At 44.0% G+C, this 27,920-nt stretch overlaps 1 protein-coding gene across 2 annotated transcripts in view; it reads left to right on the top strand.

Annotated features, from left to right (window-relative positions):
• LNX1 (ligand of numb-protein X 1) overlaps positions 1-27,920 on the top strand; it is a 103,132-nt gene that overhangs the window by 40,922 nt on the left and 34,290 nt on the right. For both annotated transcript variants that reach the window (XM_081154717.1, XM_081154716.1), the window contains 2 exons: positions 25,470-25,711; positions 26,487-26,636. In XM_081154717.1, the coding sequence (XP_081010843.1) occupies positions 25,470-25,711; positions 26,487-26,636 (392 nt within the window). The remainder of the gene's footprint in view (positions 1-25,469; positions 25,712-26,486; positions 26,637-27,920) is intronic.

Raw genomic sequence — 27,920 nt, 5'->3', positions numbered from 1 at the left:
CTGTTGTCTTCGTTGGTGTGAGAGGGTGTGGCTTGGCTAGACTCCTGTCAGGTGGGGACAAGCGCAGGGAGATGTCCAGGGCTGCCCCCTGTGTGGGGCTCCGTGAGGCCGACGGCAGACCCGGCATTTGGTGCAAAGTCGGCAGGAATCGAACGAGAGAGGGAGAGGGTGAGAGAATGCCAAGTGCCCTTAGCAGTGGCCGTATCCCAGGCCTTCGTGACTGCTCACTGTGTGTGTGTGTGTGTGTGTGTGTGTGACTGTAAAAGAAATAAACTAACCGATGCTTTGGAAAGAACCAGCATCTGGCTACCTGTTCATAGAAACACTGCAGCTTCTCTCCCTTCTCCACCCAGGAACCAGGCTAGACATAAAAAGGCTAGAGCTTGGCCTTCAGACAAAAGATTCGGTCAATTAACAAAGGGTGGACCTCGGGCTATTGTACACAGAATCCAAGGGTGTCTACCATTTCAAAGCATTTATAGGCATTCTCATAATTCCTTTATAATTTGCTGGGTGTTTGACGCCGTACTACCAAGTGTTCATGCAAGTTGGCAGCCTTTAAAAAATTATACATGTATACCTTTTTCACATGTTATAAGGCAAATCACTTTTGACAGAAAAATCAGTATACCTTCCCTCCACTACTGCCTGGAAATGCAAAATAAAAATTAAAAAAGACCTAGAGGTGAGACTTTTCACCTAATGTTATGCCAGGGTGATGACTGGCATGGGCTGTAAGTAAAGCAATAACCAGAAAGGTAGATTTTCCTAAGTAATTAGGAAATGATCACTACTAAAGCCATATTAGAGATTTGGATTTTTGTTACCAACAGAGAAAATAATGATTCTGGGTTTGGAGCAGAAATTCCACATTGATGCTGGTATTTGTGTCGTATTGTAATGAGTGTAGTCTATTACTGATGTTGTTTAGCCAAGTCAGTGCGTCATTAGGTGTAGAATCAAGAGGAGGAAGAGACAGCTAATTATAGAAAGACAAAGGAGCAATTTCTCATGAACATTTTGTGCTTCCTCAGGGTAATCAAAGGCTCTGGGGAGGCCTTTAGAACATTCTTTCCAGGAGGCTGTGTCACACTGGTGTCTGTAAAAGTCTTTGTAAAGAAATGATGGTGCAAAACAGAAACAGACTTATAGATACAGGGAACAGACTGATGGTTGCCAGATGGGAGGGGGATCGGGGGACTGGGTGACAAAGGTGAAGGAATTAAGAAGTACAACTTGGTAGTCACAAAATAGTCATGGGGATGTAAAGCAGAGCATAGGGAATATAGTCAATAATATTGTAATAACTATGCATGGTGCCAGGTGGGTGCTAGACCTATTGGGAATATCACTTTGTAAATTATATAAGTGTCTAACCAGTATGCTGTACATCTAAAACTAATATAAATAATACTGAATGTCAGCTGTGATTGAAAAATACTTTTAAAAAAAAAAATCAGAAGTGATGTGGGAATAGAAGCACTAGACTAAAAGGTGTGGTGGTTCTGAGCCCTAATCCAGAGTTGGGAAGCGGGACTGCTGAACGTTTTTGTAAGGTACATCTATGGGACATTCTGTGTTCTAGGACAGAGGTGGAGGGGAATGGGGTAACCTTTTTAAGTCATGAGCTGTTCATGATCTAGGCAACATTCTACTTGGTAACATTTCTGGACACTTTACTATGACCCTACTTGTGCTCATCTTCCAGGGTCAGAGTTCCTCAGGGGACGCTTTTGATGGCTGTGCCCTTAGTGAGAATCTCCTCGTCTTCGCTGGGTGATGGGTGGCTTCAGTTACCAGAGGAAATCCTGTTAGGTATTTCCCATGAGATGCCATGGGCTTTTGTTTGACTTGAACTTGAGAATATAGGGGCTGCATTCATAGACTGAGGGCATTGCATTTATGGAGAAAGAGCCTTAGTTATTCACCCCCTATTTCTATGTGGTTAAATAAGAAAAATCATGCTCCAAGGTTAGGTGGAATAATTAATAAACTAATGATAAGATAATTACAGGATGTTGTAAAATGCTTAGTAAAAATCAGTGGAAAGATTTTGAGTCAGGGTCAAGTGGTTAACCCACAAGGCTTACATTGGTGCAGTCCCTGAAAACCTCTGAGAAGTACTGACCTTCAGTAAGTCTCATAGTTTGGTATTTGAACTTCCCCATCTGTAAAATGGGGGTTATGGTGCCTTGTCAACAGTTATCAGGCGCTATACCAAACATAAAAGTAAAGATAGTCCCATGTGCTCATGAACTGAGCCAACAGATGAATGAGAAATAATAAGACGAAATGAGAGTGGGGGATGTGGCATCAAGAGGTGGGAATGACAAGGAAGTACTTGGTGTATACACAGTGCTAGGAGTGGGGAGCTGATTGAGGAATCTGGGACTGACCATTGAGTTAACTTATATTTCCTGGCCCTTACCATCCCACATCTAGTTCCAATCCATATCAAGAGAGTGCCTTGTTTTTTTGTTTGTTTGTTTGTTTGCTTGCATAATTGATAGTAATGTTTGGCTCTGAGAACATTAACATGGTGTCTTAAAGCATACTTGAATAGAATGGTAAAAGTAATCATAAAAATAATTAATACTAAGTTTCCTTACAATGCAATGAGGTGATTTATTTTATTGCCCTTGTAGGTAAACAGAGTAAAATGAAGTTGGTTATTTTGGATGAACATAGAAATAGTTCACTTGTGTCCATGTCAAGATGCAGGTTTTATATCATGGAAATAATAACATTTCAGGAGAAAGACAAAGATTGCAGTAGAATTTGCAAAAAGTGTCATGCCTTAAGCAACCAAAACAACAAAGCCAGGTCTCAGTTGTTTATGGGGTCTACATGACCTAATTAAACAAGCTTAGTTTATAGTGGAAACAGCAAATTTGGTAGATCTCATATGACTTTGATTATATCCTTTGTGTTTCTTTAGAAAAATTCTAAAACTTTAAATTACTGTGCAGAAAAAAGTTCACTTTGGGTTCTCTTCTGATTCTTTATAGCCATGAGGATTCATAATTATTCTAAGAAAATAACAGATACCTTCCATCAACTTCATGGTTTAATAAAGAAACATTTTCACTTATATCAGGTTAACACTATTGGTTTCTTTCCTTTCACCTACAAGCACAATCATTTCTTTTCATCGTAATTTTTTAAAAGGCCCTTTCTCAGACATTCCCCTGGTGATCCTTACAGAAATGCAGTGAGTTAGACAAGTCAAGCATCTTCATGGGCAAGGACACTGAGGCGCCCAGAGAGCAGCCTGGCCAACGTATATGGCTGCTGAGTAGAGAGACAAAAAGTAGAGCACAAGTCATTTGACTCTCGATACGGTGCTCTCTTGAGCACTAGAAGATAGTTAAGGTGTTTCTTAACTTTTTCACATCTTCCCCCAACGACAGATAGATTCTCTTAGCCTTCTGTTGCACACCAAGTGACCAAGATACAAGACCTAGAATTAACTTCTGTTCTTCCATTATCAGCTTATGACACTTAAGGTTCAAGATAGGGCCCTCCCCAGCAGCATAGTGCACTTGAGAAGAGGGCTTGCAAATGCTCTTAAAGGATTAAATCCGTAAAGGTAATGATGGAAAATTGGCAGTGAGGTCGATATTTTGAAGGCACAGCTGCTCAGCAAACCCTTGCCTTTCTGCCTGGGGTACCTGGATCTACACTTACTCATGCCTACAGTCCCATTATAAATCCTACTATTAAAGTCTTCCATGGGTCTGTCTCAGAATACATTTGTGAAGTAGGCTGTGATTGTCTTCACTGCTACCAATTTGGGCATATTCCATGTACTTGTGTTCCTGTCTCTATCCATCCTCACTGCCCTGGCAACCTGATGTTGTCAGCTGGCTACCAAGGCATGGTGAGGGGTTCTCAAACCTCAGTGTGAACTGGAATCACCTGGAGATCTTGTTAAAAACACAGATACTTGGCACCCCTCTAACCCACAGAGCTGAGTTTCTCAGTCTCAGAACTATTAACATTTGGATCAATCATTCTTTCTTGTGGGGGGCTGTCCTGTGTATTGTAGGATTCTACAGCATTCTTGGGTAGCAACCTCCCCAGTTGTAACAATCAAAAATGTCTTCAGCCATTACCTAATGTCTCTTGGGGGACAAAATTGCCCCCAAGTTGAGAACAGTTGAGAATAGTCTTAGGGATTCTGATTCCTAAGGAGAGAGTGGGACCCAAAATTCTATTTTTAACAAGTATCTCAGGTAAATCTAGTTCCTGTGTGTGCCCTCTTAGGCCTTTGCTTCCCTTTCAACATCCTCTGTCCTTCAGCCCCTGCTTCCAGGGCCACCTACAGGCTTATAGAAGTGTTACCGGTAAAGCTCAGCTCTTCTCTTCCCAGGCCAGGCCACTGTGCTGTCCAGAAGAAAATTAACTAAATAAATAAACAAAATCACGCCCTGTGCTCATGAGTGGCCTCTCCACGTCTAGGGAGCATATGTGCTTAATAACAGCCCTTTTGGAGGGAATGTTCCTGTTGTTATATAACCCAGGAAAACAATAATAGGCTCCCCTGATGAAATCTTTAGGCCCAAATGGGAGAAGAGAGTGTTAGTGTAGCAGACTCCGGGGGGTAGGGGGACAGTTTGGAGCAGATAATGCCTGCCATCCACTTCCGGGCAACCTGGAGCTTTCCTGAGGGAAGCTGGACCTGAACCCCCCCGGAAGGGAGGCACCCTCAGCAGAGACCCATCAGCCTGCAGTCCAGCACACACTGGACACGAGCAAAGCCAAATCCGACGCCTGTGTTCTAGCATGAATGATTTGGATGCTTTCAGGAATTCGTTTAGTCTGTCTTCTGTGGTTGGAACTTCCTCCCTTAACGGTCAAATTGGAGATGTTATTTTACAACTGGCATGAGGAGAATTTCCTTTGGGGGCTAAGTGCTATGCTCTGGAAGAGCCTGTCCACTCGAAGGGAAAGGCCTTCTGCAGGATCTGTATGGAAAGCAGATATTTATCTAAAAACAAGACGGGTTGCTGCCTGGCAGCACCAGGGTTCCCCATCTGTGGGTTCCCTTGGGGTGTTCAGCTTTTGTAGCTGATGGCCTTGTGTCAGCAGGTACTTTCTTGAAATAGGCACTAAATATATTGATGATATTTGTGTCCATCTCTTTCTTAAGAACATAAGCCATTGCAGTTATATTTAGAAATGATGTTGCCTTTATCTTTCATTGGAAGACGTGCATAGATGCTTGGGGTGTGAGCTTGTGGCTTGTATATGTCTTTACAGCAGCCCCAGCAGCAAATAGCAAAAAGAGCCCCTGAGGCAGAAAGTGGTTTCCCCTCCTCAGAGAGGCCACACTGTGTCTGTCTCCTAAACATTTGTGAAGAGACAGAAATAAGTATGTCGCCAGGATGTTGTTGAGATAGAACAAAGAGCAACAACACCCGCATCTGCAGGACTCGTTCCAAGCTCCCTCTTAGAACTCTGAGCATTCGCTACGGTCCAACGTCAAGAAAAATGAAGTGCAGGAATTGTGGCTTACCCGCAGCTTGGCTCAAACCGCTCCCAAACGTGGAGCATTTCAGTCTCACGTTTAATCCTTGCTCACAGTTTACACAAGGGCTATGGGTTCATTCACCTCCTTTACGTTCCCCCCAAGCTTATATGTTTACACGGTGGGAAAGCATCAGAGTAGGCAAAACCAAACCACCAGCTCCAAGCTAAAATAATTTATGCTAGAAAACATTTTAAAAACTAAATATTGTCCTGACCACGGCCTGTTTCTGCGGGCCTCCTCCAGGGAGCTGCTGGTGTAGAGTGTGGGATGGACCCCGGGCCTGAGCCGGGCCGAGCACACAATGTTAAGGTTCTGAGAGGCATTCAAGATCGTCTAATTCAAGCCTCTCACTTTACGGATGAGAAGATGCCCCGAAAATTGAGGTGGTTTGCTTAAATACACAATGAGTTGGTATAGAAAAAGGACAGGTGGCATATCTTCTCAATTTCTGACCCAGTTTTCTGCAAGTCACACAATTCTGTTGCCCGTGAAGTGTCCTTTCCCTACCTCATGTCCACAGCACCTCCTTGCTGGAGGGAAGGACAGACAAACCCTCAGCCAGGGCCAGCCGAGCTCGGCTCACTGGGAGAGAGGGAGCAGGGAGGCCGGGGCAGAGCGAACTATCTGCCGGGGCTGCCGCGACGGAGTGCCCAAGGCTGGGGCTGCAGGAACAGCAACTTGCTCCCCCACAGTTCTGGAGGCCGGGAGTCCATGCGTGACCAGGGCGTGGGCAGGGTGGCTCCTTCTGAGGCCGTGAGGGAAGGCCTGTTCTAAGCCTTTCTCCTTGGCTTGTAGATGGCTGTCTCCTTCCGGTAGCTTCACACGATCTTCCCTCTATACCTTTCTGAGCCCTACTTTTCTCTTTTTATAAGGACATCAGTCATACTGGATTAGGGCCACCCTAGTCACTTTACTTTTACCTCTTGAAAGATCCTATCCCCCCAAAAAAGTCATATTCTTAGGTATTGGGGTTAGAACTTGAACATATACAGGGGGGCACAATTCAGCGCATACAGTATATGCACATGTACATTTTTGTGCAAAAGAAGAGAAGACGAGAGAGGACAACAGAGAGAAAGAGGGAGGGAAAAAGTGAACGTGAACGAGAGGTCCCTCAGAGGCCTGTCAAAGAAGCATAATCATTTGATGCCAGCACCTTGGCAGGAGAGTGATGGAGAAAAAGAGGAAGAAAAATGAAAGAGAGAGAAGCTGGGGCTTCTATATGGCTGGCTACCTGGACCCTGCGGACTTCACGTCATTGTCTGAGAGGACCTGGTACACTTAAGCTTGGAGCTGTCAGTCTGCCGGCAGAGCAGCCTAGGGATTAGAGCATCGTTGCTCTAGCTTGTTTATTTGGTTTGCAACTAGTCTACCCAAGCCCAATATGTAGGGAGAAGGGTTGAAAAGGAATAGCTCTGTACTGTCTGTCCATAATGGTATGAAGAACTGTTCTGATACGAAGAATGGTTTGAAGGTTTCCCCACTTCGTGCCGGGGGTTGGTGGCTTGATTGGTTGGTAATTCAGAATTATGGAAATAGTTCAGAAGTAGCCATTGTCTCTCACATACATAATAACCAGTACTCATGCTTTTACATCAATATTTAGAAATCCCCCAAATTGAATTTGTGATATAAACATGGGGTTGGACAATTAAGAATGTGTCCAGTGATTGGGGGTTATTTTGTTGTTCATATCACCATTGATTAGAAGAGATTTATCCTGGAATCTTTATTAAATTTTTTTTTTAAACAGTCCTCAAATATGCTATAATGCTTTTCCTTTAGGCAGCTTCCAAACAAATGGCCTGCATTTTAAAAAACAGAATTCCAGTAACCAAGTGATTATTTTGATTAAACAATAATTAGATAGATACTGGCAATTTGCAAAGTCCAATTTGCAAATTACCCCTTTGCCCATTTTATTAAATGACAGGGTACATGCTAACACTGACCAGGTGGTATTTCCTAAAAATGTGACCGAGCTAACAAAGAACCTTATTATTTTAACCATCAGCCCAGCCTGCCAGTGCCTTCCCCCAGACACACCCCCTTCCTGGCCTTCGGAGAACTGTTCCTAAGGGGGGGGGGGGGGGAGGCTGTTTCAGCAACAGGATAATCACATTGCCTGCCATGTTTTCGATCCAAGAACCTTTAGAGACTGAGTCCACTTTTAAGAAGTTCTGAAGGCTTGAGCTATTTCCACTCGCCATCCTCACTGACCACTCTCTCCCCATGACAGTGTTGGCTGGTGAACTGTGTTGACTGAGGGACAGACATATTTTTGGGATTTGCTGAGGTCAAAATAGAGCTGGGATTGTAGACAAGCATCTTTGTGTGTGGTTAGCTAGATAAGCCAAGTTAGGCTGGAAGCATAGAACTACAAAAATAGAAGTAAGGAGGTGAGAAAAGACTTATGCTGGAACCTTCTTGGTTTACTAGCTGTATGACTTTGGGCAAGTGTCTGAGCTTTTAATCAATTTTTAAATCTGTAATGAGGGGGAATCATAGCCCACATGGAGTGGCTTTGGGAATTCTAAATGAGACTGAAAGAGAAGAGCAAGGGCTTGTGAAGGCCCTGTGACTGAAAAGGGCTATAAAATGTAGGTTACTACTTTTGGGCAACACGTGAGAGCTTTCTAGAAGTTTTTCACCTGTATATTCCAAGATTCCCTCCATATGAGACCTCCTTCAGATCATGTGTAAGTTAGAAGAAATGACCCCCTTGGCAAGTAGACAGAGATTTTTTTGCAAAGAAAGGGCCCCTTCCTCTTAGCAGATGTATCCTCTGCTGACACTTGATTTGGAAAGCAGAGCACTAGCTTGCATGTCAACCCCCTCAAACCCTCAGTTACACACCTTCATGCAAGACCCAAGCTGCCCATCTTTGTTTATTTCCCCTAAACCTTCCTTGTAGTCTCCCCAGAAACTATATACAATGAACTTTCCAGGAACTGAAGTAGTCCTGGAGGTAACATTTACTGGTAGAAAGGTAGTCTTCAAGTCTTACAGACCCAATTTTCATTTCTTGTTCTTCCATTGACTGGTTGTGTTAGATTTGAATGACTTCAAGGAAAATCATCTTGGCTTTCGGGTGTCACCTTGGGTGAGTGACTTAGTGTCTCTGAATCTGTTTCCTTATCTATGCAATGGAGGAAAACAACACATTTGTCCCCACAGTTGGTGGTTACTATTAAATGTGAAAGATACCATATATGGAAGGGTAGCACAGGGCTCAACAAATGTTCATTCCCCTGAGTGCCACTTCCTCTGCTACCTCCAAACCTGGCTCTTGGGTTACTCCCAGGACAGGAAACCTTCACTCTGTAGGACTAACTCTTCAAATCACAGTTTCAATGAGATGATGATCGTTCTGCTACCAAGGTCCAGTGAAAGTCTCGTTGACTATAATTTTAAAACACGGGGGAAAACACACTTTGATTTAAACCATAGGACTGTTTCTTATCAAACCATATTTCCCCCAAACACATTAATACTATTAACATTAAGAGAGTAGATATTAGTGAGCCAAATCTCCTGGTTTTCTGAAGGAAAAAAGACCCTTATCCAAAACATCAGTTTTATGTAATCCAATCGATGGTCAGTTTAAGAACAGGCTGACCAGCCAGGTTACAATTAAGTTAATAGAAAAAAAATTGTCTTTGGAAGATCAGTTCCCATATCATGATTAACGAGATCCTCTACTGTAATTAACCAAATCCTCGTCACTGCCAGGCAGGCAGAGGGAGGGGAATAGTGGGAACAGAGCCCTCACAGCGTATTTTGGGACAATTGGCAAAGAGAGCTACTCATTGTTTCAAGTGTCTGAAACTACCTGAATCCAGAGTGATTGCTGCGGTGCATCTGGATCTGTCCTCACTTGAAGAGGCCAAAACTAAACCTTCAAGTTCACTATGAAGCAGAAAACCTAGGGTTTCCTCCTAGTAGACTGTCTGATTTTACGTGAGAGGTGCATGTTTGTATATGACAACTCATTAAACAGCATGAGAAAATCATTTTCAAAGTTCAAAATGAAACCTTCTTTCTCTATAACAATCCTTTATGTGTCCTTGGCCAGGAACATAAATCCATGCCTCGATTGGTTTCTGGAGGTTCCTGTTGTTTAATCCAGCTGGAGGTCAATGCATTTATTCATCTGTATTTATACTATAGTAACTCATAATTGATGAAATGCCTAACATATTAACAAAAATGTAAAGTATCTAAGAGTTCAGATCCAAAGGATGTTAGCACCAGATTCCATCATACAGAGACATGAATTATTGCTCTTTGTGATAATGCTCTGCAGCTTTACTTCCTACTGTCCCAGTGTCCATTGTTGGCAGATGGGTAAAAGCTTGATTTGAACAACTCGGAAGTCCACTTTAAATGGGAAGCCCTAATAAATCTGGGGACTCTGTTCATTCCCAGTGGAATAATGAGACAGATTAAAATGTTTGACCCCAGTGATTTCAGTTTGGTTCTCTGGTGGTAGAGTTTAGTCATGAACAGGTTGAGTGATGAATTGGATAGTTGGCAAGTGGCCAAAGTTTAGGTTTTACTTATTTTTTTTTCCCTATTTCCTTTCCTTGCTATCCCTTCCCTAGGGATAGTTGAATTCCTAGAGAAGTAAAAGGAAAGGAATCAGATGGGTTGAAACCCAGAAGGCAACATCAGGCTACAAGTGATAGAAAGTAGGAGCCAAAGCCAAGCTTAGGATTCAGTCGGTAACAGCAGTCAGAACTAAATACTCAAGTGTTGAAGGGTCAATAGTAGAGACAGGGCCTTGGACATGTAGGCAAATCCTAGACTCTGTTTATTGAAAATCACTCACTAAGAACACATAGTGGGCAAGTAGAACCTGAAGACATTTACTCACCTCAAGGATTTTTATTCATTTTTAAATCCTCACCGGAGGACATTTTTTCCATTGCTTTTCAAAGAGAGTGGGGGAGGAGGGTGTAGAGAGAGAGAGAAAGGGAGGGAGGGAGAGAGAGAGGAACATCAATGTGAGAGAGACACATCAATTGGTTGCCTCCTGCTTGCACCTTGACTGGGACCGGTCATTGAGCCTGCAACTGAGGTACATGCCCTTGGCTGGAATCGAACCCAGGACCCCTCAGTCTGCAGACTGTTGCTCTAACCACTGAGCAAAACTGGCTAGGGCTCACCTCAAGGATTTTAAATCTTAGTGTGTTGAGGGTGTGTGTGCATAGTTAGAAAAGTGGGTGTGGAAATAAATGGGATGTGAGAAAATAGGGGTTGGTAGTAAAGTTATTTCAATTCTTATATGAGGATATTGAGCCAGGGATAGAGAGACACTTTTTAGATAGGTAGCTGAAATTAACAACCTAATTACTGAAGTATTCCTGTATCATCCTTCAATAAGGGTTCATGGAAAGCCTATTATATATCAAGCACTCAGCACAGCTCCCAATAGGTTTTTATTATTTTAGGCCAATAGTTAGAGCTGAAAGAGAATTAAATAGATTCTATTTAAAATAATGAAAAATAATAATATGGTGTGTTTTAAGCCATAGGAATCCAGCACTATGTTTACTAAAATGGCCTTTCAATTTATCCCTTGAACTATATGTTTTGTGATCATATTGGCCAACCCTTGATGGGCTGTTTGCCTGATTATATAGTAAATATATTGGGCAAATAAATAAAACTAAGAATTCAACTCCTAGTATTTTAGATGTAACACTGGTTTGTGCTTTAACATTGTAGCCCCTGTCCCCTCCTCCCCCCCGCACACACATACACGTGGAAGGTCAGGGTAAGTGGACACTCTCCAGTGAAGGGGATGGCAGTGAGCCTTAATTCTCCCTTTTTCCAAGTCCAAAAGTAGCAGAGAAAGAAACCCTATTCTACCTCTTCCCCTAGGGGACTTGCACAACTGTGTCCCACTACCCCAGACCTTAGCCAGAGATGGTTCCCAGCACAGCCTTCAGGGAGGGAAATAACTCAATAGCTACCCTGGAAGCAAGGACAGCTGGTCACCCAGACATAAACAGTGAAATGAAAGGTTCCAAGAATTCACACAGTGATAATTGGTCAGTGGGCCATCAGTTCTAAGCAGATTGGGTAGTTCATTCAATGAAAATAATCAGTGAGATGGAAAGGATTGGGGTAGTAGTTCTCGACTATGGATACACATTAGGATCATCCGGGAGCTTTACAAACATGCAGGTATTAGTAGACTCACCCCAGAGATTCTGATTTAATTGGTCTGAAGTACCTGAAAGGCTGGATTTCTTAAATCTTCCTAGGTGATTCTATTGTTTAGCCAATGTTACGAACTAGTTGGTAGGGAAACAAGCATATTGATACAGTGATGACTGAGTTATTTAGTAGTATATCTTAAAAGCCCTAAAAATGTACACTTCACTTCGTCCAGTTATGGAAAAACAACATAAAAACATAAACATGTATATATGTGTCTATGCTTTGAAAAACGAGATTGGAAGAATAGGTACTAACAGATTCGCAGGAGTCTTCTTTGGGGGTAGAGTTATGGGTTATTATTTTTTTCTATATTTTCAAAAATCATAGGTATCTGTCATGTTCTGAACCACGTATGAAAGGTGGGGAATACAAACGAAATGGGGAGTTTGCAGTCTAGTTGAAAAGACCCATCCAATGTCCATCAGCACCCCATGTCCCTATGTAATGAAACTGAGCCCTGGGAAAATCAAGCATAGTTCACTGTGCTTGTTTGTCTTCTGTCTTATTTCTGTGCTACATTGCTCACCATGAGAGGGCCGAGTCTTAGGAGCACCTAGCCGTGTGCCTTACATTTGGTAGACTTTAGTAGTCATTCAAATATTTGTGGAACAAATGGATGCATGAGCTCAGAGAAAAGAAAGATTACTGTGAAACTTCGGTAGAGATAGTGAGATCAGAGGCCAGCTTTGGATAAAATGGGCTGGATTTGTTCGAACAGCAGCCACTCCAGGTGAGAGGCCAGCTTGGACAAGAACTGTGGTGGAGGGAGGTGGGTGTGATGTGAGGAGGGGCAGTTTGTAGATGTGCTCAACTGCAAAAAGCCTTGCCTAGTGCAGTGACTAGTGTTTTCCAAAGCAAAGAAGTTGAGCAGAGCAATAGCCAGAAAGTAGGCCTGGCAGAAAAAAGGGAGAAAGAAGAGATTTTCAATTATCCCATAAGTGAGTAACAGTCAGCATTTCCTGCAAATAGAAGAATTCACTCCCTCCCCCATTTGCATGACACCATTCTGGGGAAATTAAATATTCACAGAAGGAGTAAGGTTAAATGAGGAAGCTTATTTAACAAATAGAAACAGGATGGAAAAATAGGATTTTTGTTTGTTTTATGCACAAAGACTTGGCATAAAAGAGTCAAGTATCTCCACATGACACATTCTCAAACTGAGTGAGGAAGAACACACTTTCTCAGTATCTGAGCGTGAGTAGTGGACCCAGGAGGGCTCAGGATACCCAGCTCAGAAAAGGCTTGGAGAAACCCAAGCATTTCATAGTTATCCTGAAAGCTGAGTGGAATGCATTCTGAAGAATGAAGGAAATGCTTTACAGTGCCGTCTGGGAGTGATTTCTACCCACATGCCATACCATCTCCCCCCCCCCCCCCATCACCACACTGAGCTTGAGAACCTCTGGACAGCCCCTCGGGTGTGCAGACTTCACAAAAACTCAAGGCCCTCAAATAAGACGCATCCCAGGCGGCCAGAAAGCTAGGCTGCTGCTTTCAAAGCCATTCAGAAAACCTCATGGGGCAGCCAGTTCCAATACTTAGAAACCCTCACCGCCACGCAGCCCACCCTGCCCCAGTTTCCCTCAAAACATTTCCTAGTCAGCCCTGAAATAGAAAGTACAGTTGATCCATAGCCCGGCTTCTCGAAAATGAGAAGCTAGACTTTGGTTATTTCCAAGTGCTTTAAACAGTAAAGACGATAATTCTGAATGGAAACCAAGAATTGCAGGGACCGAATGTTAACCAACAAGAAGATGCTCTCTCCCCGCAACCACCACCATGGCCATGACCACCACACATACCCCCTAATTCATGAGCAGTTGAAGAGAAACTAAAATCATCTGGAGTAAGAATTGTCTGCTCTCCCTCCTCCAAGTGCCCAGGGAAAAAACTTCGTGACTCCAAAGACACTAGGGACTCAGAGTGGGTAAGCTATGCTGACGTCTCTGTGAAGAATTGACCTGGCATGTGGACCGGGCTGAGCCCTCAGCCGTCCCTCATTAACTGCTGTCAGTTTCACATCTGGTTTCAGGGCCAGAATCCTTAGGTGTCACCCCAGGGAGCAGCGCTGCTATTTATCAGGCCCTCCTGCTATCAGCTGGGCTCTTCCTAACGAAACAGCACAGTGGATTCCTCTGGCTGCTGGGGAGCCCTGGGGTTTCATGCTGTTTGGACCTGTAAGGGCTGCCTGGAGGGATGTGCTGATGCAGCAGTTTGGGGGTGGCCTTTTGGACGCCCTTCTGAAAGACTGTCATGTGAGCACAGGCTGGGAGGACCTGAAACCACAAACGCCCCACCCAACTCACTTCTGTTTCTATGAAATCTTTGGGCAAAACATAGGAAAAGGAAAAAAATGTAACAGAATACCATGGAGAAGAGCGTTTTATTTAGAGTTGCAACTCTGACTTTAAGCTCTGTCTCTGCCACTTATGCGGCAATCAGCTCCTCCTGGTTTGACTGGGACTGGCCCAGTTTTGAAACTGAAAATCCCACATCCCGACTCCAGTCAACCCTAGGCAAACGGGTGGTTGGTCACCCTAGATACTGTGTGTCCCCGGGCACGTGAACCTTCCTATTACATTCCCACGTCTGCAAAATGGGAATAATAATCACGTTTACCTCATTAGGTTCCCGTGAGGATTAAGTGAATACAGTGCTTAGAACCGCCTGACCCGTGTTAAGAACTATGCGTGTTGGTTATTAATATTATAAGGCACCCTGACAGTTATACATAGGGTTTAAATCAACAACAAAATCCCAGACAGAGGTATGATCCACTTTCAGCTCCTTTGCTTTAGTGCTGTGTCATCTTGGATAAATTACTTAGCCGCTCTGAGCATCGTTTCCCTCTTCTGTAAAACGGAGATAATATAACCCAGCTGGGGCAGAGTTTGACAGGATAAACCCCACTGCTATGCCTGATGATAAAGACCAAGCACAGAACAAAGGACAGCTCAAGTGGCTTCTCTCATGCCTTCTGATCAATAGGAGAGGAGGTGTGCTCCTCGCCAGGGTGGGATGGATAGGGGGGCCTCCTTTCTCCTGGTAAGTCCCTCTTCACCGCAATTGCTGTGTATTTATACTGTGTGTTTGAATTTGAACGCCTGGACAGAGGGGCTCCCTCTAGAGGAGGAATAAGTCCCCACACACCCAGACGGAATCATTTTACGCTTCTGCCTCCCGGGATGGTTGGGGCCTCACCCATTCTCAGGGATAATCAGGTCATTTTCAGAGAGGAATAATGGCGGGAAGATACCAGCCCCTAGGGCATGTGAGGGCCACTGCAGCTGCCTCCCTCATCCACCTGTGCGCCAAGCACGCCACACTGACAGTGGCCCTGCTGTCAGAGCAGATGCGAAGGCAGCGGAAGCTCGGCAGCCTGAAGGTGCCACTGACTTCATGAGAACAGGCCACACTCGCCAGCCATGCTGTTTACAGTCCTCAGAGCAGCCACTAAGCTGGCAGTGAAAAATATTTGTAGTAAAGAATATAAGGTTATAAGTAATTTTTTTTTAATTTATTTATTCTTTTTTTCCTTGCCTCTCACATTGCAATTACCTCTGAATCATCAGCCACCAGGGTGCATCACTTCCTGAGGTTCACACCTCAACTAAAAGTGTGTGCCTTAGATTCAAATCCCAGCCCCTCCACTTACCAGCTGTGTGACCTTGGGAAAGTTACTTAATCCCTCTGTGCCTTAATTTCTCATTAGCAAAATGGTAATGGGGGTCTTCCTCATTGGGATGATGTGAGGACTGCATGGGTTAATATGAGCAAAGCATGTAGAATAGTGTCTGGTCCAGAGTAAGTGTACTGTGTTGGCTGTAATTGTACATTGTTATTAATTTGAGTTGACATTTGAAGGGTGAAAGGATGTAGCCACGGATCGGATCGTCTTACAGGCTTAACTCTATAAACTAATAGAAAACATAGGAAAGGAGAGGCATTAACATTAGGTAAAAGAATATCCACTTCTTCCCTGCCTTTCCCCCCAGAATGAAAATTGACATAGTGCAGATGGGCCAAACGTTTCTTATGCCTGTACAGCACGATTGATCTACTCCATGGGAACATGTTGGCATATTTGGTAAACTGAGTCAAGTGTGTGTGCTTAGGTTGGCATTGGACAGTTTGTTTCCTGAGCCGATTCTACTTTAAGAGCACCCTGCACGTCTCCCCACTCCACCCTGCTCAAGTCAAGAGTCGGGGGTTCCAGATGCCCAAAGCTTGGCCTGCGTTTTCATGTTTTTCCCAGTTTGTCTTGAATTTTCTCTTTCTGGTATTCATTAACAAGTGAGGCAGGGGTGGTTGGAATTGCTGGGGACATTTTCCCCAGCGGTTTGGAAGCAGAAGATAGGGGCTAATGAGAGGAAGGAGTGTGTGGTTGGTGGTGATGTAAGAAGTCCTTGGACTCTCCTGGGTGAAGGCCTTTAGGGCTCAAGTTCATACTCAAGAACCTCAACTGACTCCCAGAGGGTGGGCTTGCCCAAGCTATGACCTCTTTTACTCACTAACTGATGTTTACTTCACCCATGACTACACAAAAGTGCTAATGATTTTTTTCACATATGGTTTCTGCTAGCTAAGTGAGTGGCCCTGTAATCTGACCTTCGGGAATATGGGTTTTAACTTGGGGAGAAAAAGTAATCCAAATAAAGAATATAATGGCCGTACCTAATGTTCTTAGACCAGAAGCTGTAGGTACAGCAAGCGAAATGTAGAAAATAATGATCCAATCAGATCTCAGAAAGTTCCTGAAATGGGTCCTGTATTCAGGACCAGGCTGCCTGAAAACCAGAGGAGTAGTATTAATAGACGTTGTATTGCTGTTACTTGAGTCTTTTCCAAGTAACATGATCAGGACTTAATTAGCAAGCCTGGGTCCTGCTCGAGGGTGGGCTCAGGGAGCTCAAATGGGACTGTTTTGGAAGATGATGACTGATGCATTTATTTTTAAATTATACACAATAAAGATTTCTAGTGCTTTGCATTAAAAGGGTCATGAAATATTAGTGATGTATTTAAAAGATATAGCCTGCCTTCTTCCAAAACAAGAATCAAGGCCACCTGCAATGATTAAAACATATCTGGGCCAGCACAATTAAAAGTATAAACAGAAAACATCTAATAAAAGGAGCAAGAAAAACATAGCGGCTCCCCCAGTCTCTCAGGCTGCTCTGATACACGCAGCTGACTCCACGCCCATGAGCGCTGTATGCACACTTACTCTTAGGGAAGCTATATTTTATTGGGGGATTGGCAGAGATAGTTATTTAAAAGAGAAGCAGATAAACGTACAGAATGACTTCCAAACAATTAAGCACTAAGGAAATGACAGAGATGATTGGTAGCCTGGGAGTGATGGTCCACTTTAGACTGATGGTTACAGAATCTATGTGAGGAGGTGACTCTGAGCCTTCCTGCTCCCGCTGACCCTCTCCTGTGTTGGCATTACACTTCTCAATGCCCGCTTGTCTCTGGCCCCCAAGGGCATGGCTTAGCCCTACCAAACCCTAGCAGTGGGTAATGGACTAGTGGTCAGGTGTCCTGGGTTTTATCCCCAGCACCATCCCCAGCATTTCTCTTCCTCTTTGGTCTCACTTTAGTTCTGTTCTTTACCTGTCAGTATCACTTGGACAAAGTCTGAACTGAATCCAGTATTTCTGGCAACTACCATACACTTGCATCCTTGGGGCCTTTGAATGTGGCCTTCACACCTAGTCTGCTAGACCAGTGTCACTCGTTTTCCTAGACTCATGCTCAGATGTCATCTCTTCTGAGAAGCCTTCCCTGATTACCCCGGGCAGAGTAAAGAGGGACTCCTCCCTCTGAGCTCTCCCAACACTTGGCTCATACCTCTGACTCTCTGATAATGTGGCATGGTGGTTTTTCTGTTTTCACGTCACTGTATTCAAGTGCAAACACTTGTATTTTTCTTTGCACCCACAGTATCTAACATTATGCCTAATGTATAATAATTACGCTAGTCACTGCTTATTGAGTTACTATTATATTCCAGATAGTTAGGCATTTTGCATGAATCTTTAAACCTCAGTAAATAAACATTATTCACCCATTTTACATCTTGGAAACAAGGGTCAGAGGAATTAAGGAACTTGTTCAGATTTCAGACCTCAAAGGTGGCTGACCTAGGACTCACACCAGGTGTTTTAAATTTGAAAGCCTGTGCCTTTTCTACTTTGCTGCTCCATCTTTCTTAGGAGGTCCTCTCTTAAGTGTTCACTGATGGAAAAATGTATTTCAAAATCACTCTTAAAAGATTGCTGGACCAGTATAATCTAGCAAAAGCAGGTATATGGTAATCATTACTTTTTGTTTTACTACATGCATAATAGTTTTAAAACACAGGTCAAATAAAATCCTATTAAGTTATTAGGGAAATAGGTGGAAAAAGAAAGAGAAATTGAAAGAAGTCTTCCTTTCCCTCTTTCATCCGTCTCATCTTGAGTCAGGGTGCAGGGAAATGAAAAGGAAAACCCTCAGTTTGGTGAGGGAGAAGGGAGGCTGGCACCAGCAGCACAATCAGCCGCAGCAATTACATGCAATTACATGTTATCAGGACCTTGTCCATGAATCCATCAATTCCCAACTTCGTAATTTCAACAAACAGAACACCAACAAGGTGGCTGCTGGTTAGTTCAGTTTAACACGTTTGTTGAGTGCCTGCCCTAGGGGATCTGTGATATGCAAGCTCTGTGACAGGTACCCAGGTAAGCATCTGGAGAAAAATTATTCTAGACAAGATCAGAATACAAACAGGAACTTGCTGGGCAACCATGAAGACCAGCAGGGGCTGAATGAGCGAGGCATGGAGATGAGAGCAGAGGCAGAGGTAACAGAGGACAGAAAGTATAGGGCCTTGTAAGGATCGTATGGCTTTAGTAAAATGATGACCAATTGTAAAAGGGTCCTTTGGCTGCTCTGTTGAGAATAGATGGGGAAGGGGAGAGACTATAGAAACAGGAAAACCTCCCAGGAGGCTGTTGCAATCATCCGGACATGGATGATGGTAGCTTGGACCAAGATGGTGGCAGCAGAAGTGATGAGAAGTAGTTGAATCCTGGACAGATCTGCTGGATTGTATTTGGGGTCGGGGGGGAGGCGAGAAAAGGAAGCAGGGATGACTCCGAGGTTTTGGCCTGAATGGCAGGGCAGATGTGAGGTGCTATTTAATGGAACGGGGAAGATGCGGGATGAGCTGGTTTGGCAGGGCAGGGTAGGGTTTTTGGAGATGTGAGGCTCGAGATGCCTATGGGACATGTAGGTGAAGACATGGGGTGAGCAGTTTGATATATGAGCCTGGAGTGCAGGGGAGGCTCTGGGCTGAAGGCCAGGCCCTGGGAGGGGAGGATGCATGGAACCCCCCAGCTCCGCTCTGTGAACCTGGACAGAGCTTTCTCCCTTCTAGCTTTCATATCTTCATCTGTGAAGTGGAGGTGGTTTAACGAATATGATAGGCTAGTTAAGAGGGTAAAAGAAGGCCACAAATGTAAAGCATAACACACAGCACATAGTAGATCAGTAGACGTCAGCTCTCCTCTTCCCAACACCCTTCTGGGCTGTGGACTATAGTGATGGAGGCATGTATTACAGACCTGTAGTGAGGCCATGATCAACACAGATCGAGAAAGTCCTGGAACATCAGCAGTAAAAAGAAGCTGTGTTGGAGTGGTCAGGGTTGGGTGGGGGGATGGGGAGGAAGACTGGGAGCAGGGAGATAGGCTAGGTAGGATGTATGGCAAAGCCATGGAGGTGTGGTGTCAGGGGGGTGAGGGTGGTAGCCCTGGAGAAGGGAGTTGGGAGCTGAGATTCATGACTAAGGCCCACCCTGAGCCTCTGGGGGTCACTAGCACCATGACAAAGACTTTGTGAGCTGGAGCACAGTGGTTCCTGAGGCTCCCAGAGGCCTGTCTCCCAATTGTCTTGCTCAAGGACACAAAGGAGAGCCTGTTGCTCTCTCACAGCAACCATCTCCTCTCCTGCAGCAGTTTCCCAGCCTGGCCCCTGGGTACCCACTTTGAGCAAAGCTTGAGTCACTCATTCTGTTCAGCAGAGCAGCTGAAGCCATTGGCAGGGAAACTTGCTTCCTCTAGAGCCCCTACTCTTGATTCTATTAGGGCTGGATGTCTTCCTGTCCCACTATATAATAGCTTCGGGCAAGTGATCCGCTCTCCCAAGAGTGAAGGAGAAACCGTTGACAATTCAGTCTTATTCTCCAACTTGGATCAGAAATGGGGCTGGGGCAAATAAGAGAGGACCCCCTTTCAGATCATTCCCCCTATGCGTGCACGCACACCCACCCTCACACAAGTGGGGAGGGAGGGAGCAGGGGGAAGAGCGAGGGGATGCTAGTGTTGCTTCCTGGAGGACTGAAAAGAGAGATCAGCCTGACTCACCCACGCTGGCGGTTTTATTTTATTCCCAGAAGTTGCAATTTGTCATCCCTTGAGATAGATCTGGCCTACAGATGTGTTTTGTTTGGCCAACATGATGGTCTTAAATTTTTTGAATTTGTTGCCAACTTTTAAAATCAAGAGATTTCACATTAAAAACTGGATTTCAGCTTCCAAATTGCTCATTTCAGCAACACTGGGCTGATCTTTTTAAAATTTTTTATTTTATTTTATTTTTTTGCTTAAGTCCTTCACCTTTTTCACCCAGCTCCTCAACCCCTGTCCTCTCTGACAACTGCCAGTCCACTCTGTATCTATGAGTCTGTTTCTATTTTGTTTGTTTGTTAGTTTATTTTGTTCGTTAGATTCCACATATAAGTGAAATCATACGATACTTGTCTTTCTCTGACTGGCTTATTTCACTTAGCATAATGCTCCCCAGGTCCATCTATGCTGTAGCAAAGGGTAAGGTTTCCCTTTTTTTTTTTTTTAATGGCTGAATAGTATTCAGTTGTGTAAATGTCCCACAGCTTTTTATCCACTCATCTACTGATGGGCACTTGGGCTGCTTCCAAATCTTGGCTACTGTAAATAATGCTGCAGTGAACATAGGTGTACATACATTCTTTCGAATTAGTGTTCTGGGTTTCTTTGGACATATTCCCAGAAGTGGAATCGCTGGGTCATAAGGCAGCTCCATTTTTAACTTTTTGAGGAGCCTCCATACTGCTTTCCACAGTGACTGTGCCAGTCTGCATTCCCACCAAGAGTGCATGAGGGTTTCCTTTCCTCTGCATCTTTATTGTATGTTGATTTGTTGATGGCAGCCATTCTAACAGTTATGAGGTGCTATCTCATTGTGGTTCTAATTTGCATGTCTCTGATTAGTGACACTGAGCATCTTTTCATATGTCTATTGCCCATCTGTATGTCCTCTTTGGAGAAGTGTCCATTAGGTCCTTTGCCCATTTTTTAATTGTATTGTTTTTTTGGTGTTAAGTTTCATAAGTTCTTTATAAATTTTGAATATGAACTCCTTATCAGATGTATCATTGGTAAATATGTTCTCCCAATCAGTGGGTTGTCTTTTCATTTTATTGATGGTTTTCTTTGCTGTGCAACAACTTTTTAGTTTGATACAGCTCTAACAGTTTTTTGTTGGAGTCCTTAGGGTTTTCTATATATAATATCATGTCATCTGCAAATCATGACAGTTTTACTTCTTGCTTTCTAATTTAGATGTCTTTTATTTCTTTTCTTTCCTTTTTTGCCTAATTGCGGCTAAGCTGGTCTTCTTGAGGCGATGCTCAGGAAAGTCTGTAGGTTGTAGAGGCTGCTGCACTCTTGGAACATTGCTCACCATGGTCCTCCCTTCCCAGCCCCACCGCCCTCATTTCCTCACCTGACTAGCATATGAGTTTGCAAGCCTCACTTCAAGTAGGATCAGACTGGGCAATTAATGAACTCAACATGAGGAGCAGGCTCGATGTTTACCTAATTCAGAAGTGAACCGAGAGAAAGAATGTGAGGAGAGTTAGATCAAAGAGAGGTTGTGCAGTTACCCAGACTGTTATGATGAGGGTATTGAGGCTCGCTTTCTTGTGGACAACTTTTATTCTTCTGTCATAGTGGATAACTCACTGTCAGAAAGCAGCCTTCCCCTGCAAGCCAGCTTGTGTTGCCCGATTGGCTGGACTCAGCAGAGGACACCCCATCAGTGCCTCTGTGAACTATGCCTGGGGTCCAGCCTGCTTCAGGTCAACTCCTGTTAATAGTGAACTCATGGACTCAGGAATTTTTACAAGAAGGGGGTTCCTTTTCTCTTCTTGCTCCCCACCCTTACAAAAAGGGCAAAAATTCTACAGTGTACTCAGTGTCAGCATTTTTGTATTAAGACTGGCTTGCCTCTGCTCACTTTGATATGGGAGCTCGGGATCCCAACTCCATTATCAACAACGGCAAAAAATAAAATGACTTTCAGAGTCGCTGTGTTGAACAGACAGCAAATCAGAAGTGCATGGTTTGTTTGAAAAGTGGTTTTCTACGTTCCTTATGCTCATCCTTCAAGTTCATGGCCATCGCCCATCACCACCTGAGAGTACTTAGCGCTCAGGATAACTTAAAGGGAGAATAAATCCTGCTTGCTTTGAACACAACCCAGGGCTCACTGTATGTTCCTGTACTGGCCAATGCTAATCAGCTCTTCCCGTCCTCCCCTCTTTTGTGCTTGTAAATCAAGAGGCCCCCCTATTAGTCAATACAAGAGAGATAATTACGATGTACAAGCTGCTACTTTCATAGATCACTCTGTGCCTCAGATTCTAGCTACGCCAAGAAACTGGAGCAAGCAGCATTACACAAGTATGAGTTGCTTTAGCAGAAACTTTTTACCAAGGCTTACGAGCCAGAACAGTTAAGTCTAGATTCTGTGCCCTCTCCAGCCTTTGTAAGGGTAGCTGTGATCTGAGGCCATGGGGAAGGCTCACTTACCCATTTTATGAGGTTTTCCTTTCCTGGACTCAAATGTGTCTTTGGAACTTCAAGGATTTGAAACAGCAATGGTTTATTAATGGTATGGCCTTGGAATACTCTTAAATACTTTAACCTTACTCATGAATGAGGCAGCAGAATTAGAGGCCACTTTTTCCACTGGGTTGTGCTATGTCCCCCTCCTGCCCCCACCCCCCACCCCAAAAGCTATGATCTGTGCCTTTGCCAGCCATTTGTTCAACTGGAAAATTCATTTCCTGCTCTGGCAGGGCACATGGTTAAGGGCAAGGGCATTGCTACCCCCAAGAAAAGAGACTCTTCTTCCCAGGCCAACTAAAGTCTAGGAACTTCCTTCCCATGCACTGCTAACCAAATGCTGCTGGCTGGCAGGGAAGTGTTCCACTCCTGTCTTTATGACTTTGGAATTGCTCAAATGCACACTGGCTTTTATTTTTTCCATCATACAGTGTTTCTTCCAATTTTTGAGTTTCCCATATCAACCACTTTGCTATTTTTAAGCAGAACAATTCCAAGCCAGAGCATCTCATCTGAACAGTAAAGCTTCATCTGTTCAAACAGGGAGCTTGACTGCTTTCAGTGAGGGAAAGACTAGCATTAGAAGCTAGAGGCCTGTTTCATCTTCTTTAAGATAAGGGTGTAGGGTTATATAATCAAAGTCCCTTTCTACTAATAGTAAAACCACATTACATCAAATCTAAGATGTCACTGATTATAAGAAACATTATATTTCATATACCAACATGAAAAGAAAATTTAAAAATCTGCCACTGTTTGAATTATCTCAAAATACCTTCACAGATATCCCTGCAATGTGTGGATTAGTCACATCAGACACTTGGAGTTTTGAAAGCCATTCAGACGAATTGGTGACTTCTCCTGCCCTCTAGTTGTGTTGTTTGGCATAAAATAGATCAATCCTTTTGAATGATCTCAGTAACAAAATATAACACCACTTTTCATCTCCTTGGGGGGTATCTTTCTTTCTAAGCAAATAAAGCATTCGCTTGTCTCCTGGCAAGAAAATGTAGACTTTCTGTCCTCCTAACAATTAATATTTGCTTCATGGATACCAAATTTACATGCCACTGCTGTTTTTCAGACTTCCTATATGTATCTTAACTTTTTATTTCAACACTGAATCATAATATAATCTCTTCTAAAACATTTAATGACGATTAAACTCAGTGAGAGTGGATGTGACTCAGTAGGAGTGACAAGATGGACAGCTGTGGCCGTGATTGCGATGCTCGGGTGGTGGCATCGTCATCATGACTTCAGCTTGCAACAGAAGCTGTATGACCCATCAGTCACCCATGCATCCTAATCTCAGAGATGTGAAAGTGTGAAAAAAAGAGCATCTTAGAAGGGATAAATTATGGAAGTAGCTACTACAATCTATTGAGAACTTACTATTTATCTGCAGGTACTAAACTCTTGACAGGACTTAATTTCAGCCAGACCTCACAGCATCCCAAGATGTATGCGCAGATCAGAAAGTTTAACAAGGAACCTTGTTCACACAGCTCAGTAAACTTTCAAGCGAGGACACTGATCCAGACAATAGGCCCTCTATCCACCGGCTATGTGGTTCTGTGGGTCGTATAAATCCTGTGCGCATGTTGACTGCAGACTGCACTTTGATTGTGTTACTTTCAAGCATCTTTCATGAAACGTCACCCCAAGTGGACTCTCCAATGATAGCTCATCACTTCTTGTTCTTTGGGCTAAAGTCAAGTATGTAAAATGGCTCAACCATGTAAGGTTTTATGTAATGAATTGATTAAAAAATACTAATTAGCACCTCCATTATATGCAAATGGCCATTTCTTAAAGGGGCTCACCCATATAATTTCTGCCCTCACAACACCTGTGGAAGCCAGTGTTGGCTGTCTGCAACTACTTCCTTACCACAATGCAATAAAATAGTTAAATCATCACCATTTTCTGACCAAAACCCTACCTAAGAGCTGAAATGACTTGCCCAGGGGCACACGGAAATACATTCATAGTGAAATATGGACCTAGATCAGCTCAAACCCTGGTCTCCTGGCCCTGGGGAATGCTGTTTAACACGGATGGTAACTGGGTATAGATAATTATAGGTTTTTTGTGGGGTTTTTTAAAGATCATATATGTTGTTTTACTCTCCCAATGTTAGAAGACATGACAATGAATGAAATTTTCAGTGCATGGGAGCCCCGCCCCTTCATCCTGGCCATGCTGAGACCAGCCCAGGTGTAGAGAAGGAAAGCTAGCAAGCCTGCCTCTCGAGAATAGCAATGCCGAGTAGACTCCTGTGGCCTTGTGGTGGTGGTGACACTGTGTCCACGGACAGTTAAATATGGAATCTGGGAGGAACTTCATATTTACGTTCAGTGCTTTGGGAGCTAAACCCAAGAGAGAGGACTGAGAATGTGACTAAGCACTTTCGTGGTCAGAATAAACACCAGTAAGAAGGAATTACAGAGTCCAAATAGTTGAAGATCACCAGCCTCAAGCCCTCATCTGGTAGATACCATGACAACCTCATAAATTTGCATTCCAGGGGCCAGTATAGAGGTTGCTTTAAGAGGATGCAATAAGCATCTTTCAAGAATTTTCTCGAGTTAGCAGCTCATTTCATTGGCAAGTGTATACTGAATCGGTACGTGCGAGAAGGGAGGTGGACCCCGGGATGAGCAGATCAGGCTCTGGGAGCGGCGAGAGTGCCCGCGTAGAGGGGCGGGTTGGATGGCAGGCAAGGCCAGCGCCGGCTCTCACATGCCCTGACTCGCTTGCAGCTGCAAAGGCGCCTCCCACTACGGCCTGACCAAGGACAGGAAGAGGCGCTCCCACGACGGCTGTCCCGAGGGCTGTGCGAGCCTCACGGCGACGACACTCTGCCCAGAAGTTTCTGCAGCTGCCACCGTCGCCTTAATGACAGATGAGCCTGGCCTGGACAACCCTGCCTACGTGTCCGCGGCCGAGGACGGCCAGCCAGCAAACAGCCCATCGGACTTTGGCCGGAGCAACCGATCGAGGGGTGAGTCCAATGGGCGGTTGTCCGGGAATGGGCTCCTTGCCTTGGGATGGCCCTCTGTGGAATATTCACTGTGGAAAGTTCTCGAAATGTTTTCTTAAAGAGAAATCATTCTGGTCATTTTGGCAGAAACCCAATGTCCAATTCTCCAAAGTGAAATAGAGCCACGAGTACCTCGGATCATTAAAAGTATGTGTAATCTGAGTTGGTGGAAGGGGCTGAAGCGAGGCCTAATGATTCATCACTCCCGCCATGTCAGTGCCTTCCCATCCGTGCTACTCAAGAAAGGAGCAATTATTATCAGTCCAGTCCAGGAAAAAAGAAAAGCAGATTTTTAAACAAGCCATACAATTTCATTGTAGAAAAACAGATAATATAACTAAGCAAATTCTATCATCCTGCCACCTCACAGTGATCGTGTTTTACTGTACTTATCTCTTTTTTTGCCAATCCTCACCTGAGGATATTTTTTCCATTGATTTTTAGAGAGAGTGAAAGGGAGGGAGGATGGGGGAGAGAGAGAGAGAGAGAAACATCAATGTGAGAGAGAGACATCAATTGGTTGTCTCCCACACATGGCCCAGGGCACTGGGAATCAAACCTGCAACCCAGGCACATGCCCTTGACTGGGAATCGAACCTGTGACCCTTTGGTGCTCAAGCCAACGCTCTAACCACTGAACCACACCGGCCAGGGCTCCTGCACATATCTTACTAGACGTGTGCATAAAAGAGGATTTCTGTGACTGTAGCTACTGTTCCTTCTCTCCTTTCCTCAGCACGGCCCTTTGAGCGATCCTCTATTAGAAGCAGATCATTTAAAAAAATAAATCGAGCTTTGAGTGTTCTTCGAAGGACAAAGAGTGGAAGTGCAGTTGCCACCCAAGCTGACGAGGGCAGAGAGAATTCTGAAAACACCTCCCCTGAAGGTAAATGGACCCCCCACAGGCTGGGAATGGGCGGGCCTTCCAGAGTGACTTAACCACCACTCACTTTCTATGACAACTCTCTTCCCAAGGCTATAAAACTCTCACCTTGGCCAGCCTAGTTCTCACATAAGTGACTGCAAGCAGAAATGATTGTTCTCTTTTTACATAGGCTGAGGGAAAAGGTTAGTTAGAACCCTTACCTTCAGGTGCTAGCCTAATACATACAAAGAATAATTGTAGTTAATAAGTGAAAAACAGCTAGAACAGTGCCTGGCATGGAGTAAATGCTATGTAACTACTGGTTCTTATTACAGTGATGTTTGATATACGCTTCTGAGTGTTTTCCACGCATTCACTCATGTAATCCATGCAACAACCCTGTGAAGTAGCTGTTTGACAGATGAGGAAACTGAGGCACGGGGAGGTTATTGAGCTTGCCCAAATGACCTTGCTAAATATCGAACCCAGGTAATGTGGCTCTAGAATTGAAGCAAAGTTATTGGACCTTAGACCCTGTATGTTTTCCTGAGGAAATACTGTCCTGTTTCCTTCTTTTCATTTTATATTAGAACTTTAGGGCAGTAATAATAATAGCTTAAAAAAAATGAACTTTTCCTGCATGCCAGGTAGTGTTCTAAGTCATTTAGACATCACAACACCACTAAGGGATTATCATGCTCATTTTACAGATGAGGAAAGAGACCCAGAGACATTAGGTTACTAGCCCAGTCATCCAGTGAGAAAATGGCACACCTAGGATTTTAAACTAGGTCCTCAGGTTCCAGAACCCACTCTCTTAACCACTGGTTAGGCGCCCTTTTCTTCTGGGGCTTGGAAGGTAGAGCCCAAACCACTGTCCTTAGCATGCCTTCAGAGAATTTGTAAGCAGTCTTATAACAGCCCTTCTTGCTCACTTACCACCTCTCACCCTGTACACACATGCTCACGCACACACACACACACACACACACACACTCTCTGCTTGCTTTAACCATTCTGAATGTATTATCCTAGTCCTGCAAATGCTGCCTTTTGCTCACTTCCATGCTGTTGTCTAGCCTGCACTCCCACTCTCCACTGGCATACTAATGCATTCTTCCAGCATAAGCTTTGCCTCCTCCTTGAAGCCCTCCCTGATGTCCTCAGTGTCCCTGCTTTTGTGTTCTTAAAGCACCTGGATCTCTATTATAGCTATAATCACCTTTCATTATAACTATACCTATAAAGGCAAGCATTCTCCTTCTGAGCCTTTGCATTCTCAAAGCCAAACACAATATCTGGTGC

The sequence above is a fragment of the Miniopterus schreibersii genome (assembly GCF_964146895.1).
Source record: "Miniopterus schreibersii genome assembly, chromosome: 1".
In the NCBI taxonomy this organism is placed as follows: domain Eukaryota; kingdom Metazoa; phylum Chordata; class Mammalia; order Chiroptera; family Miniopteridae; genus Miniopterus; species Miniopterus schreibersii.
This window is presented reverse-complemented; position numbering and strand designations above follow the sequence as displayed.